The sequence below is a fragment of the Trematomus bernacchii genome, unplaced genomic scaffold (assembly GCF_902827165.1).
Source record: "Trematomus bernacchii unplaced genomic scaffold, fTreBer1.1, whole genome shotgun sequence".
Lineage (NCBI taxonomy): Eukaryota > Metazoa > Chordata > Actinopteri > Perciformes > Nototheniidae > Trematomus > Trematomus bernacchii.
Window position 1 is genome coordinate 6,919,677 of NW_022987828.1, and position 13,412 is coordinate 6,933,088.

Sequence of the window (13,412 nt, forward strand, 5' to 3'; positions counted from 1 at the left end):
CCCAGATCTACCTGTGTAGTTGGGAACCAATGCTCTAGGATAAGTTGTGACGACTTAATAATCATGAAAGCAGAGAATGATTTTAAATTCACAATATTTATTGATAAGTTATTCAAGTACAGTGAGCATCCTATTTTACATAAAACGTCAGTATTTAGTTTGGAGGGATGAAATAAAAAACAAACCTGGCCATCTCGTATTACCTTTTAGAAAGGTGCCTTCATACATTCGGTGTCTTTAATAAAAATATACAGTTGTGTATGAAAATAAAGTGTGCACATTGTAACATGACCAAACAACACATATGGAAACTGATATTTACATGTTTCGGTTTGTCCAAAATGTTCTGCCACCCTTACTCTACTTCTCAAATGGCATGACAGAAATCTTTAAATATAGAAAAGAAGAAGGGGATTGTATTTCCCTCATTTGGACCCTGGCCCCAGTTGAACAGTATTCAGTTTAAGCAAAATTACAAACACACCTGACAAGAGGGGGGACCATGTAAACAATAGAACTGAGTTGATGTCCACACGAACAGAGAGACAGACAGTGAGACACAGACAGACAGGCAGACAGGCAGACAGGCAGACAGACAGACAGACAGACAGACAGACAGACAGACAGACAGACAGACAGACAGACAGAGCATCCTAGGACACTACTTTTAATCTAAAGTGTTTCAGTGCTTTTCAATATTCTTACTTCATTTGGAAAAAGGAAATAAATACAAAAAGGAGCAATATAAAAGCAATAATTTCTTGTATAAAAATGTACACAAAATTCCACAGCAGTGCCAACTGGAAAATTATTCAAATCGCTACTCCTATTCCTGCCCCCCCTCTCTGGCACTTCCTTTATTAATTGCTTTTCATTGTAGCCCACTGACTCACTCTGAGTCCTCAGTTAGCTATGGCTGGAGGGTCCATATTGACGATCACTTGGACCACAAAGTCCTTCTGGATCTTGGCGTCTTGAAGGCGAGTCTTGTCAATCAGGAGCTTCCCAGAGAAGAACCACCTCTGGCGGGTCACGGCGATATCTTCCTCTACTTCCAATTGTTTCTTGAGCTCAGCGATGGAGTCGGCCAAGCTGGCTGTCAGACGCACATCCTGTCCTAAGGATACCACAAGGTATAAACAGGGTTGACATCAAGGCTATGAATTATAAATCAGTCTCTAGTCTAAGATGTGATGAAATGTCACATGCATGCAAGCATAGCATGTAGTTCTGTATATTTAAAGATCATAATATATATTTAATTATAGGTCATACTCAGGATGTCTTACCTGATGACAATCGCACCCGCAGCTGGAACTCTTCTCTGCACGGAGCGGGTTGAGCTTGTTTTTGTGAGGAGTCAGAGACTTGGCACTCACTGGACGTTTCAGAGATGAGGTTGGCAGGTGGGGCTAAGGTGTAGGCTGGGAGCTGGTAGCGGTTTCCCAGTTCATCGTAACTTTCTGTAAGAGAGCCTGTTGAAGGATAAATGGACAACATAAACCACCAAAATATTTCTACAAGTAACATCAACTAATTTTAGACTGATACCCTTTTCTACTTCAATAATGCACAGGACGTAGGTTGCCATGACATTGACAATATATTTACTTACATCACTTCTACATAAATAATACAAATGTCCTTGAACTAAAAGCATAAAAGCACAAACACTCTTGAGTGTTAGCAGATAAATGTTTTTTTCCATTTAACTCTCAGCCATGGCTTTTTGTGCACCAATCCATGCAGAGTGGTCACGCAGCACTGGGACCATTATGTAACTATTACAGCAGTAATCTCTGAACAACTGATGCATGGGATTCAGGAAATTATCCTTTGACATTTTGAGAATTATTACAGTAAGTTTATGCATCCGCGCTGGAGGTTCCAGGACATGTACGGCTTATTACAATTGATAGCTGCATAAAGAACGTTTCTACATCTGAAAGGCCATGTGTGTATGTGTGAGTGGTTTCATACCGTGTGGCAGAGTGATGCAGGCTCCATCTACTATAGCCTGTGCTAGCTCCAGGTCATTGCCCTCTGCAGCCAGGGCTGCTGCTCTGAGTGCGTCCCAGATCTCTTTCCGTCCATCAAAGGCAGGAGCCGTGTCCCAAAACTCATCCCTCTTACTCCTCAGCTGGCCCTCTGTCATCGGGTACTCACACTTCCACTTTGGACGCTCCTTCTTAAGGGGCTCATTGCGTCCTGAAAGAAAATACAGGACTGATTTGAGATAGCACCCCATTATCATCAAGGCCATGCTCTGCTGGACACTTTAGTTTTTAAAAGGTGCCAGGAAAAATGTCTGATCTCTTTACCATCACCTCAGGCAAGAGTGAGTGTAAAGAACATTGTTTGAATTTAAAACAATTACTAAAATGAGCTATATCTTTCGGCACAAATGTAAATCACCAAAAAACATTTCACATGATCTATCTCTATCTAAAGAGCATCATTACTGAAAAATAAACACTAGTCATTATGAGAAGAACAAACATTTCTCAATATAATAAGATAAATTATCGATGCTACATGTTTTGAATGTTCTATAACTTTATTGTGTTATTGGTCATCTTCATACCATTGAGGTCAGATAAGGAATCCTTCATTGACAGATCTTTAGTGTTTGGTCCATGCTGTCATATATGTTACATCCAGTGTACCAGCATACCAAGAAAGTACATTTAATTCAAAGAAAAAAGGGATTATTTATAGTGTTGTGGATTACTGCAGTGGCTGGTAACGAAAATGTGCATGTGCACTGCCATGCACTCACATTGACAAGCACACGTCAGTGGATTATAGGCAGTAATCAGGTTCTACATAACAGGATTTATCTGTACCCATCCCATAAGGCATTGGTTGGAGAGATGAGCACTCTCTGGCCAATGAAAGCACGCAAAAAGACTCAAACCTAAGTCGTAAACAACAAGCACACGGATAAAAACAAAGCTTCTACAAATCAATCATGATTTCATAACTTCTGCAAACTACAGTAGGCCAAATATATGTTCTAATGCAAAATGTTGCATAACAAGAATACAAGTCTTCATTTGTCAATTAAGTTAGACATGAGGGGCCATTCCCATCATCTAATATGCACCGATTTAAATTATTTTTCTGTCATTAACAATGCAGGCCACCATATGAAGGTAAAAGGGACCCCATGACCTTTAGAGATGACCTTTTTTCTCAGTTTAAAGCTATAATTACAAGAAAAAAAATAAACTGCTGTAGAGATTATACTCTATATTCATCTGATCCCATGTTATTAATATTACATAATTGCATTAACATGGGTTTTGGTCTACAGTCTTTTAGCTCAGAGGGTTATTGGGATATTTTTAAGTCATGACCCCATAGCACATAACACACGAAACAAGACATATGAGAGGGATGTGTAATTAGGGATGACAACCTGCATTATTTGAAGAATGTTTTACCACCCTCCTTGCAAGGAAGTAAGTAAACATGACTGTTAGTGTACAGTGACAGAAAGCTTTGACAGCTGTAAGCCTAGCTACCTGGAATTTAAGCTGGGTGTGTTTTCTTCGAGTTTAAACATTTGTGACGGATGGAAATATACAAACTAAACTAAAATATACCAAAACAGGCATTGTTTTTGTTTTTTAATAATTACTAATAATACTAGTTATAATATTCATATTGTAAGTTGTGATGAAATGTAGAATTGTTTTTATAATAAATGTATGTGTCGGTATATTTTTAACCTTAAAGGTGGGGTAGGTAATTTCGGAGAAACCAGCTCGAGTGCGTAGAATTTGAAAATACACAACCGGAGAAAATCTGCCACTTCCTTACATAGCCTCTCCTCCAACACACACGAACGCGCACATGACCAATGAGGGCACGAGATAAGTTTGTGCACAGGTGGAAGGCTGACAGGCAGGTAGGCCATCCAGTTATTTTAGCCGGGCCGGCTAAAATCAAATCCGGCTAAAATCAAATCTGATTTGATTTGATTTGATTTGATTAAAATGATTGGTCGTGCTTTTTACAGTACTACGGCTTCCACAGATGACATTTTTTAATGGATTTTTTGTCAAAGCACTTAAGATATTCATTGCTATCGGGATGTTACTTACCTACCCCACCTTTAAAGGTAGGGTAGGTAAGTTTGAGAAACCGGCTCGAGATACACTTTTTGTTATATTCCATGGAATGCTCTTAAAGGTGGGGTAGGTAAGTTTGAGAAACCGGCTCGAGATACACTTTTTGTTATATTCCATGGAATGCTCTTAACATCGTGATAGCAATGAATATCTTAAGTGCTTTGACAAAAAATCCATTAAAAGATGTCATCTGTGGAAGCCATAGTACTGTAAAAAGCATGACCAATCATTTTAGCCGGCCCGGCTAAAATAACTGGATGGCCTACCTGCCTGTCAGCCTTCCATCTGTGCACAAACTTATCTCGTGCCCTCATTGGTCATGTGCACGCTCGTGTGTGTTGGAGGAGGGGCTCTGTAAGGAAGTGGCAGCTATTCTCCGGTTGTGTATTTTCAAATTCCAGCGCACTCGAGCTGGTTTCTCCGAAATTACCTACCCCACCTTTAACATCGATAACAATGAATATCTTAAGTGCTTTGACAAAAAATCCATAAAAAAATGTCATCTGTGGAAGCCGTAATACTGTAAAAAGCACGACCAATCATTTTAGCCGGCCCGGCTAAAATAACCGGATGGCCTACCTGCCTGTCAGCCTTCCATCTGTGCACAAACTTATCTCGTGCCCTCATTGGTCATGTGCGCGTTCGTGTGTGTTGGAGGAGGGGCTCTGTAAGGAAGTCGCAGATTTTTTCCGGTTGTGTATTTTCAAATTCTAGCGCACTCGCGCTGGTTTCTCCAAAATTACCTACCCCACCTTTAACAAGTAAAAATGTGTCTAAAAAAGGAAAAAAGGTGAAAAATGTTTATCCCAGTTTAAAAAGGCCATGGTGAGGTTTTAAATGTCAAAAACCCAACGGCAATAATTACAATTTTAATATAAAACAGCAAGACATAGTACTTTAACAAAGGATTGACAATCCAAATAGTTGGTCAAATAAGTTTTTTAGTTTCAAAGTGTTCTCCTAAACATCAGCACTGCAACCCTCCCAAGGTGAAACTAATTCTCACATTTCCCAAAGTCATCCACGTACCTCTTTGTGAAAGCATGCATTTCAGTCAGAGGCAGCAATTTGGAGTTTATTAATTAAATTGTTATGACCTCTTTCTCTTTTTTTTTTAAATTTGTTTTGCCTTATGTTCATTTTTCATCAACAGCAAACATTGCCTGTTACCCTAAAAACATCAATGCAAAAACAAAAGTATCGACAGTGCATACAATCTTGATCTCAACATACAGTACACAAAACCTTCTGGGAGAAATCATGGCAATGTACAGTGTAAACACAGCGCTAACATGAAAACATGATGGCATTTCTTTCAGGCCACACAAAAGTCTATACTTACTTTTCAGCATAATCCTAAAGGGTGTGTTTGGAGTGTGATAGTAGTTGTATTCCCTGGAGTTTGGTACTCCCATGGCTGATCTTACTCTGAGCTTTGATGTGAGTCAGATAAAAGTCTGCATTAATGCCTTTAAGACGCCAACCTGAGGAACCAGCTGATTGCAGATCAACTGAAGAGACAACAACCTGCTTTGCCACAATGAGCAAATTCTAAATAAGAGCTCCGCTTTCTGTTGATACAACTGCCCAATTACTTAATGTCCACACTACCTTTCACTTATATCCCTCCCAACAACATGCAACCTCAAAATATCCCAGGATCAGTTCATGGAAAGAGGGAAAGTTGAGTGTCCTAGCCAGAAGGTAGCTTCTTTACACAACAGGCCTAATCCTATCAGCTCTATTTAGAGGATAGAAATACCCAAAGCAACATGCTAAACCTATTAAAAAAACAATAAACCCTGTCAGTCTGTTAAAGTCTGAAGGTGAAGCTAGCATACTGTCGTGGGCTCAACATGTGATGGTTTATCTTCATTATCAAAAAGCCAGGCAGTTCATTACTGAAGCCTACTGTGGTTGCATCTCACAAATATACAAGTCTTTGAACATGATCTGAGAGCGCATGTACATATATTTTTCAGCAGGTCAAATCAAAGCAAATCATGCACTAAGTAGGTCAAACTTTGAAATATTTAACACCTGAGACAGTAAGCTCTCAGACTGATGAAGATGTCAATGCAACATGGGTGTAGTTGGGAATCCAACCCCCAACCTGCATTTTATCACAAATACATGAATTGTTAATGATACATATTCTCATAAAGATTGCAGCATTTGGCTGTTTCTGACAAAGTGACTGATATTATTATGTGTGTCTGGTGTATCAAAAAAGTCTGCTGTGTAACTTGCATTTCAATACATCATCAAAGAAGCAATGCCCCTAAATAAACAAATAATCTAATTTAATTTAATCATGCTGGTCCTTTATAAGAATATTTGCAGGCTCTCTTAAACTCACATTATCACAACCTTTTATCTCACTTCTAACAACACTCTTATTCACAGCTTCTGGTTTCATAATATCATCTACTAAAATAACTTTGTGTTTCTTATGCATTCACACAAATATGAAGTTAGGCCTGTTTATGAAACTGACAGGCTGGAGTCCAATGTGTTCCAGCTTCTTACCTCCACGTTTTTTGCTTCTTGTCGAGCTTCGGGCACTCCCTTGTCCATCCATCCTACTCCTGCCCACACAGCCCCCCATCACCGTCCCTACAATAAACAGCAAGAACAAATATCATAGTATCTACATTTCCTGTAAATGCTTTGAAAATGTGATTAAGGGCGATAAAAAGCAGTTCATAATAATAATTTAGAATTAAGTGCCTATATATAGAGCATCATTTATCGGGGAATAATGACAGCTCAGCACTCCTTGTTCCTGTTACGAGGTCAGACAACCTGCGATGTTTACGTCACGTGTACTGCCAGCTGACAGGGAGCACGAGCCTGAACCTAATGTCGCTGTTGCCCTCAATTTCCATTCACATAATGTTATGTGGTTGTAGTAATGTGTTTTTATTACATGTACAGCACTTTGGCTCGACCAAAAATCGCTTTTAAATGTGCTATATAAATAAAACCTGATTTGATTTGATTTGATTTGATGTAGGCTTCTATTACAATTGATTTACCCTGTTTGTAATTTAGCATGTAGGCTATTGCGATGCGATGGGAGTTATTTTGTAGGCTGCGTAACCCCATGCGTTTTGCTATGTCAGTTTTTTTTTATTTATAAATATGTGAATAATTTTGCCTACCGGAAATCCAGTCTGCTAAATTATGCATTCGTCTGCAGTTTGCTTGCCACATCCAAACTTGCTTCCAAGTGAAGTTATCAGCCTGACGCGACGATCAGCAGGAGATGCAGCCGTTTGACAGCAGACTGAGGCAGCTGACGGGCTGGGGACCAGTCAGGCCCTTCAGAGCCTCAGGACAATATCAACAGCTTCCTGAACAATAAAAAACAACGAAACCAGCCATCAATTTCCGTTTTATCCCCGGGAAAAAATGAATGCAGATCACCCGCACAATCCGTTGGCACTGATCTAGAATAAATCCTCCAGTCAACACACATGCGCAGTTTAAACGAATTATGTTATCCTTCTTTAGCTCTGAGTTCCGAGCTCATCAAAATAAAACCGGAAACTGGGAAATTACCCCTTCAGAATAGCAAAGGAAGATAATTGGAAAAAATGTTTTGAAAAAATAAAAACTGTGACTACGATACATTTGGTGATAATACATTTTTTTTAATTAAATGTTAGGAGTTTTTGAGCAATACATGTTTGTAAAGAAACCTATTGTCAGGGCTTTTATTCTGAAATGCAAGGTGGGAGTATTTATCCTGGTATGATTGTCAGTGTTAAGCTACTTTTCTTTACAGACAGAATACACTTTTGCCTTTTTTTAATTAAATAAAATCAGGAATATGCAATCATTTCTTATGTTCACAGCACATATCTGTATACAATCCAGAACAGTGTATACTATTACAAAATGCACTACTGACAGTCTTTAATTCTACATTCTGTTTTAGCTTAGTCTATCTTACAAATAGTTTACATATTCCTGCAACTTTAATGGTACCATCGTGTCAATTAAACTGTTTAGTTACAATACTTGAATTCTATATTTCTTTCTATGTCTTAATTGCATGTTGCACTGTTGGGGAGCCTGTGACTGCAATGTATCTTTTGTACATATGATAATAAAGAATTTGATGGATGTTTTTGCACCATATCAATTATGCTTAGCCAAACCTTGGGATGGCCATTATAAATCCATACGAAGCATTCATAATAGCATGTCATTGTCACACTGAGTGTCCATGCAATCACAACCATGTAACTCCATGCAGGTACAGTTCAAAATAAATGAACAGTATTCCGTTTGATTATCACAAATAAAAGCTAATGTTTCCGTATTATAGAAAACGTCTAAAAACATGTTTTTTTTTTTTATTACTGCCAATTATCTTTATCCTGGAAACACACTGTACACTTTTTGTCCAACCTTGTCATGATGAACACTGACATCTGCTGGAGGAGTGAATACTGACAGCTCTGTGTGTGTGTGTGTGTGTGTGTGTGTGTGTGTGTGTGTGTGTGTGTGTGTGTGTGTGTGTGTGTGTGTGTGTGTGTGTGTGTGTGTGTGTGTGTGTGTGTGTGTGTGTGTGTGTGAAGTCTGTTTCAGACAGAGTGGGGGATGTGATGAGTGGTGGCAGCGTGAAGAGGGTTGCAAACCGGCTCAAATCTGTTACCCTCCCTTAATCTTTTCTCCCTTTATCTGCCCTCTCTTTTTGTTGCACCACCCTGTAGCTGACACGCTCACCATTCATTTGCTTGATTGCCTTCTTATCAAATGCATAACATGCTAAATATTATATAAAATACATTTTCTTGGAATCATTTTAATGCCAGCCGGATGTTGCTCAATTAGCAGGGGAACATTTTCACGTCTCCTCTATTCTTATGTTTTCATCTGTGTGCATCCTTACTGCTTGTTTTCTGATCTAACATTCATATGAATCCACACAACAAATCTGCATCTCAAAAATCCCTCTCTACCAGCAGCATGTTTCTGGGTCTGTCTGCGTAAGCAACAGTGTGACATAACTCCTGAGCTGTAGCTTGTTTGCTCTTCAGCAAAAAAAACATGTTACCGTTATTTACCAGTTATTTTTTACATGCAATTTATGTATGTGTTATAAAATGCAATGTCCATCTTAAGTAATATCTGAATATTCAATGTGACACATTGTTTAAGTAAAGCACTTTATAAAGATTTATTAACTGAACAGGTACAAAATACAGATAAATAATACATTTTCTTGGTTCTGCAGTATTTACAACACTTAAGAGTCAAGAAAGACCCGTTTTTAAAACCCAGTAGAGAATAAACCATCCATGATACCTTGCCCTTTTACTTGTAGAAAAATGTACACCGTCCAACCATGAGCAATGCCACTGTACGTTTTGAGGTATTGGAGGTTAACATTATCCAATTTCTTCAGCTGTGTGAAGCCACCCTGCAAGGATCCTTTAAGCCAACCAGCCAGAAAACCAGAGTGGGTTGTACACAGCAAAAACGGCTGAAAATAGACTCCATGGATACCTGATTAGAGTCTGTCATACAGGTATTACGTCCTTTTTGACTGGGAAGGCCTCCCATGTCAGACCATCCCCAATTGGGGTGTGTCCAGAGGGAAGGAGAACACGTGTGAGCCAGTGACTGCAGACAAAGATAAAGCAGAACAGGTTACAAGCAGTGCAAGGTAACGTTGATGATTGATGCTGCATGAGATTCATTATCAGGGGGACGCACCTTCTCTTCTGCACGCCAAAGAACACTTTCCAGTTATTTAGCCTTCCATAGTCAAAAGGGTTTTTGTAAACCTGGCAGAGCAGTTTAGAAAAAAGAAAGAGAACATTTACAAGACAAATAATTTACTTTTGACTATCATGTAAAAAAGATCGCCCAAATTAAATGTTTTTCATATAGAAGATATTTAACATGCTGACCCGTCCTCGTTTTTCCATCCGTTCTTTTTCTCTGTGATTAAGGTGTCTTTCAATGCTGGTCTCTCCTCTGGATATGAGGACTGCATGCCAACAGGTCAGAGCTCCCAGTGCCACGGAAACAGTGCTAAAATAAGAAGAAACGTTTAATTTGATCCTCTGCCAAGATAATACTAGACAACTTCCACGTCACAATATAAACTACTGACTGTTTACACTGTATTTCTTTCAGTGTGAACTGCATACACAGTGCTTGATTTGAAGTTGTTAGTATTATGAACTTGTGTACTAGAGAGCATTGTCCTTTGTATGGCAAGTGGCAAAATGAAATGCATATTTTACCTGGTCAGCACCCACATATAGATGATGCTCTTATTAATCATCTTATCCTTAAAGGTGTACGGAGGTGCAGCTGTCTGATAGTTGGTCTTGAGAAAAATGCAAAAGGGGACATATTAGATAATTACAAAATAATAATACATAAACTTATTTATAATTGTTCTATGTGCACTTTGAGACTCTACCTGGCCAGGTGGGAGGAGCCCTATGAGAACTCCCATCCCTGTCACTGGTACCCCCGGCTTTTCCACATCCGTATGTTTAAAGCGCTAATGGAACAGCCCGCATACACAAAGCCAAAGTGTTAAAGACATAAACAAGGCAGTGTCAGTAAGGAACAGTAAAGCCCCGCAGAGAAAGACACCAGGCATGGAGGAAAAGCACCAGACCTATACCGAATAACTAACAATGATTGCCAGGGCAAAACCCCGATCAGGCCAACAATGTGAGTGTGGGCATCTTACCTCAATAGCATTGTATGCATCCAGGAAGAGGTTTCTGCCACTGATGCTACAAAAAGCACAGCCCATGGTCATGAAGAGGCAGAAGTTGAAGAAGTAACGGTGGTTTAAATGGCCCACACAGTTATTCAACCAGGCTGACATGGTGACATTAAGGAAAACCACCATTTATTTGTTATCAAATAACAAAAAACATTTGAGATAATGTTAGCACAAAGGATACGACAATGATGGTCCATTCGCAGAATGCATCTACAAAGGAAAAAGAAGATATTTAGTCTGAAACTTATATAGACAATAGTTTTCCTAAATATGTGAAAATATCTAAATACAGCTATGGTGGTAAAAAAACATGATCCAAATGAGATATACAAACCATGCATTAATTAAGGAAATACAAAGACATCGACTCACCGGTTACAGATACCACAGTGATGGGTTCTTGCTGGTTTGGGAATGATGCATTTTTTGCAGACTGACACAAATGGACGATCATTTTTTACCTAATTGAAAGAAGACATGTTGTTGCATAACTAATTTAAGCATCAAGCACAGATTAGTAGAGCTACATGTGGTTATGTAGAAAAGTGAATATCTTACTGTGGGAGGGTGCCCAGGGAGAGTCATGGTGGCTTTGTAGTAATTAAAAACAATCATGACCAGGTTCCAATGTCCATAGCAAACGTGCCAGGTAATCCATGCTGTGGAGTATGTGCGGAAGACCATAGGTAGGACGAACAGGTAGGCTATCACCAAGATGGAGCTGGTCAGAACCACCACGAGAAATACAAACACCTGTAGGACAAAGACAGGGGACACCCACAGAAACTTTCTTCAGAGAAAAACTTAAAAACTCCTCAAAACTAAATGAAAGCACACAGACAAACACACACTCACCGTGCCAAACCAGCGTGTAATATAATCCACAGTCCAAAACACTGGCTCAAAGACTGAGTCGAAAACCACATCTGAGTCTGTGAGGGAGTTAAAGTAAAATGACTGCACCAGCAGTCTGATGTAAGCCCATATTTCCCTAATCCACAGTGGCAGCGTGTTTCTTCTTCTCTTGGTACAGGTCCGTAACCGCACACACCGCAGCAGGTGGAACGATGAGCTGGGACACCACCGCATTCTGCATCTGCAATATGCACGCACCTGCAAATAAAATAAAGAAAACAAATAAACAATCAAATAAACAGATTTAGTTCAAATGAGTCAAATATGATTAAATGTATTTCAATAAATTGTTACACTAATTGCATAATATATCAAGAAATAACTAAATGGAAATGAAAAGTGATTTCAACTAGCGTAGTGTAGGATCTGTGTTATTTGACTGGGGTCCTAACTAAAGGAGATAAAGAACGAAAGGTTGCATTTACTATTGCATTAACTGCTTTATATTTTCTCGTGTTATCCATTTAATGGTTTGGTCTTCTATACTATGTAAAAAGTGAAAATTATCTCTTGCAATGTCTTAGAGCCAAGGTGACAGTTTTTTTATTTGTTTGATAAACAATACCATACCAAGATATTACCTGTAATAGAACTTTAAAAATCCAACTAAAAGTTTAACAAGTGATTAACACAAAACGTTAATAGATTATTGAAGTAGTTTCACCTCTATGTATCCAACTTACCAATGCCTGAACCTTCGACCAGAGAACTTTCCTTCTTTAGTTAAGTTGTTTTCAACACTCGGCACATCTGTCTTTGACCCCTGACACTTTAACCTCATCAAATTAACGGTCAAGCTGCTGGAGGAACAAGCCAGAGCATTCGCTTGTGAATAAAATAGAAATATAGAGGTAACCATACAAGAAACAATGAAAAGGGCTGGCGGCTAAAAATGCAAAAAGCCTAGTTGCTTTGCTGCATTCCAGCCGGGGTGGAGTATGGGTTTGGTGGAGTAGGTGCAGCAGTCACCTGAGGTGGGGTGGCAGGGGTAGTGGGCTGAAGTACAGTTGACTTTACTCAGCAGCAGAAATTCAGCTAGACACCATCCGGCAATGCTATGTGCCAATGTTTATTATAATGCCATTGCAAGATTACTAGCTAAACTATCGTCACTGGAAAGCGATAACATATGATCATGTGTCCATAATAAACATTGCTGTCAACGCGAACCTAAGCCTCCCAAATCCCTTTTGTCTGGATGTCACAATGTTTTCCTTTGCGTACCCGACGCTGTGTGCTGCGTTTTGATATTTAATAACATTGCATATTTTTAGAGAGAATACTCACTGTTCTATGATGGCAAAAATCCTGCCGAAACCGTCCCACCCGTCGACATTTTCCAAAAGGGAAGCAAAAATTGAATTATTGGCACATATTAGCAAAGAAGAGCAGGACCAGGCACCTTCTGTGACAGTTAACAAATCTCAATCCTGATCCAGAGCAACTGCGCCTGCGCAAGAATCACATCGAAAGGCATCATGGTAGTCTGAGTCAGGAAATGGCATTCAGATATGGAGAGTTTCTTCAACAATGTCCAGTTCTGTTTTTGCATTTCGTACAACCATATGCCTCTAGCTCTAAACCCGAACAAACCT

The 13,412-nt window shown here is 39.2% G+C and overlaps 2 protein-coding genes across 5 annotated transcripts; both read right to left on the reverse strand.

Annotated features, from left to right (window-relative positions):
- Positions 1–80: 80 nt before the first annotated feature.
- Positions 81–7,615, reverse strand: ubtd1a (ubiquitin domain containing 1a). 2 transcript variants are annotated; one of them, XM_034152101.1, is made up of 5 exons: positions 7,301–7,615; positions 6,666–6,752; positions 1,981–2,226; positions 1,290–1,475; positions 81–1,117 (listed from the first exon to the last, which is right to left on the reverse strand). In XM_034152101.1, exons 1-5 carry the CDS (start codon positions 7,350–7,352, stop codon positions 903–905), a joined length of 786 nt encoding a protein of 261 aa, XP_034007992.1. In that variant the 5' UTR covers positions 7,353–7,615; the 3' UTR covers positions 81–902. The 2 variants fall into 2 exon arrangements, with proteins under 2 accessions (XP_034007992.1, XP_034007993.1); XM_034152102.1 differs by having other exon boundaries at positions 1,981–2,208; positions 7,301–7,614.
- A 1,687-nt stretch (positions 7,616–9,302) lies between these two features.
- On the reverse strand, positions 9,303–13,286 carry zdhhc16a (zinc finger DHHC-type palmitoyltransferase 16a). Of its 3 annotated transcripts, none has more exons than XM_034152107.1 (11): positions 13,105–13,285; positions 11,758–12,015; positions 11,461–11,655; positions 11,275–11,363; positions 11,084–11,112; positions 10,864–10,997; positions 10,585–10,668; positions 10,403–10,488; positions 10,064–10,187; positions 9,867–9,937; positions 9,303–9,773 (listed from the first exon to the last, which is right to left on the reverse strand). In XM_034152107.1, exons 2-11 carry the CDS (start codon positions 11,989–11,991, stop codon positions 9,671–9,673), a joined length of 1,149 nt encoding a protein of 382 aa, XP_034007998.1. In that variant the 5' UTR covers positions 11,992–12,015; positions 13,105–13,285; the 3' UTR covers positions 9,303–9,670. The 3 variants fall into 3 exon arrangements, with proteins under 3 accessions (XP_034007998.1, XP_034007999.1, XP_034008000.1); XM_034152108.1 differs by lacking the exon at positions 13,105–13,285 and adding an exon at positions 12,501–12,794; XM_034152109.1 differs by lacking the exon at positions 10,585–10,668 and having other exon boundaries at positions 13,105–13,286.
- Positions 13,287–13,412: the final 126 nt, after the last annotated feature.

Coding starts and splice junctions, on each gene's coding strand:
- ubtd1a (XM_034152101.1), bottom strand. CDS start 7,352: ATGTGGCAAGCAAACTGCAGACGAATGCATAATTTAGCAGACTGGATT. Junction 6,753..7,300: donor TTTAGCAGACTGGATTTCCG/GTAGGCAAAATT, acceptor TGTTTATTGTAG/GGACGGTGATGGGGGGCTGT. Junction 1,476..1,980: donor CTGCATCACTCTGCCACACG/GTATGAAACCAC, acceptor ATCCTTCAACAG/GCTCTCTTACAGAAAGTTAC.
- zdhhc16a (XM_034152107.1), bottom strand. CDS start 11,991: ATGCGGTGGTGTCCCAGCTCATCGTTCCACCTGCTGCGGTGTGTGCGG. Junction 11,364..11,460: donor TCCCTGGGCACCCTCCCACA/GTAAGATATTCA, acceptor TCTTTCAATTAG/GTAAAAAATGATCGTCCATT. Junction 10,998..11,083: donor GCGAATGGACCATCATTGTC/GTATCCTTTGTG, acceptor TCACCATGTCAG/CCTGGTTGAATAACTGTGTG.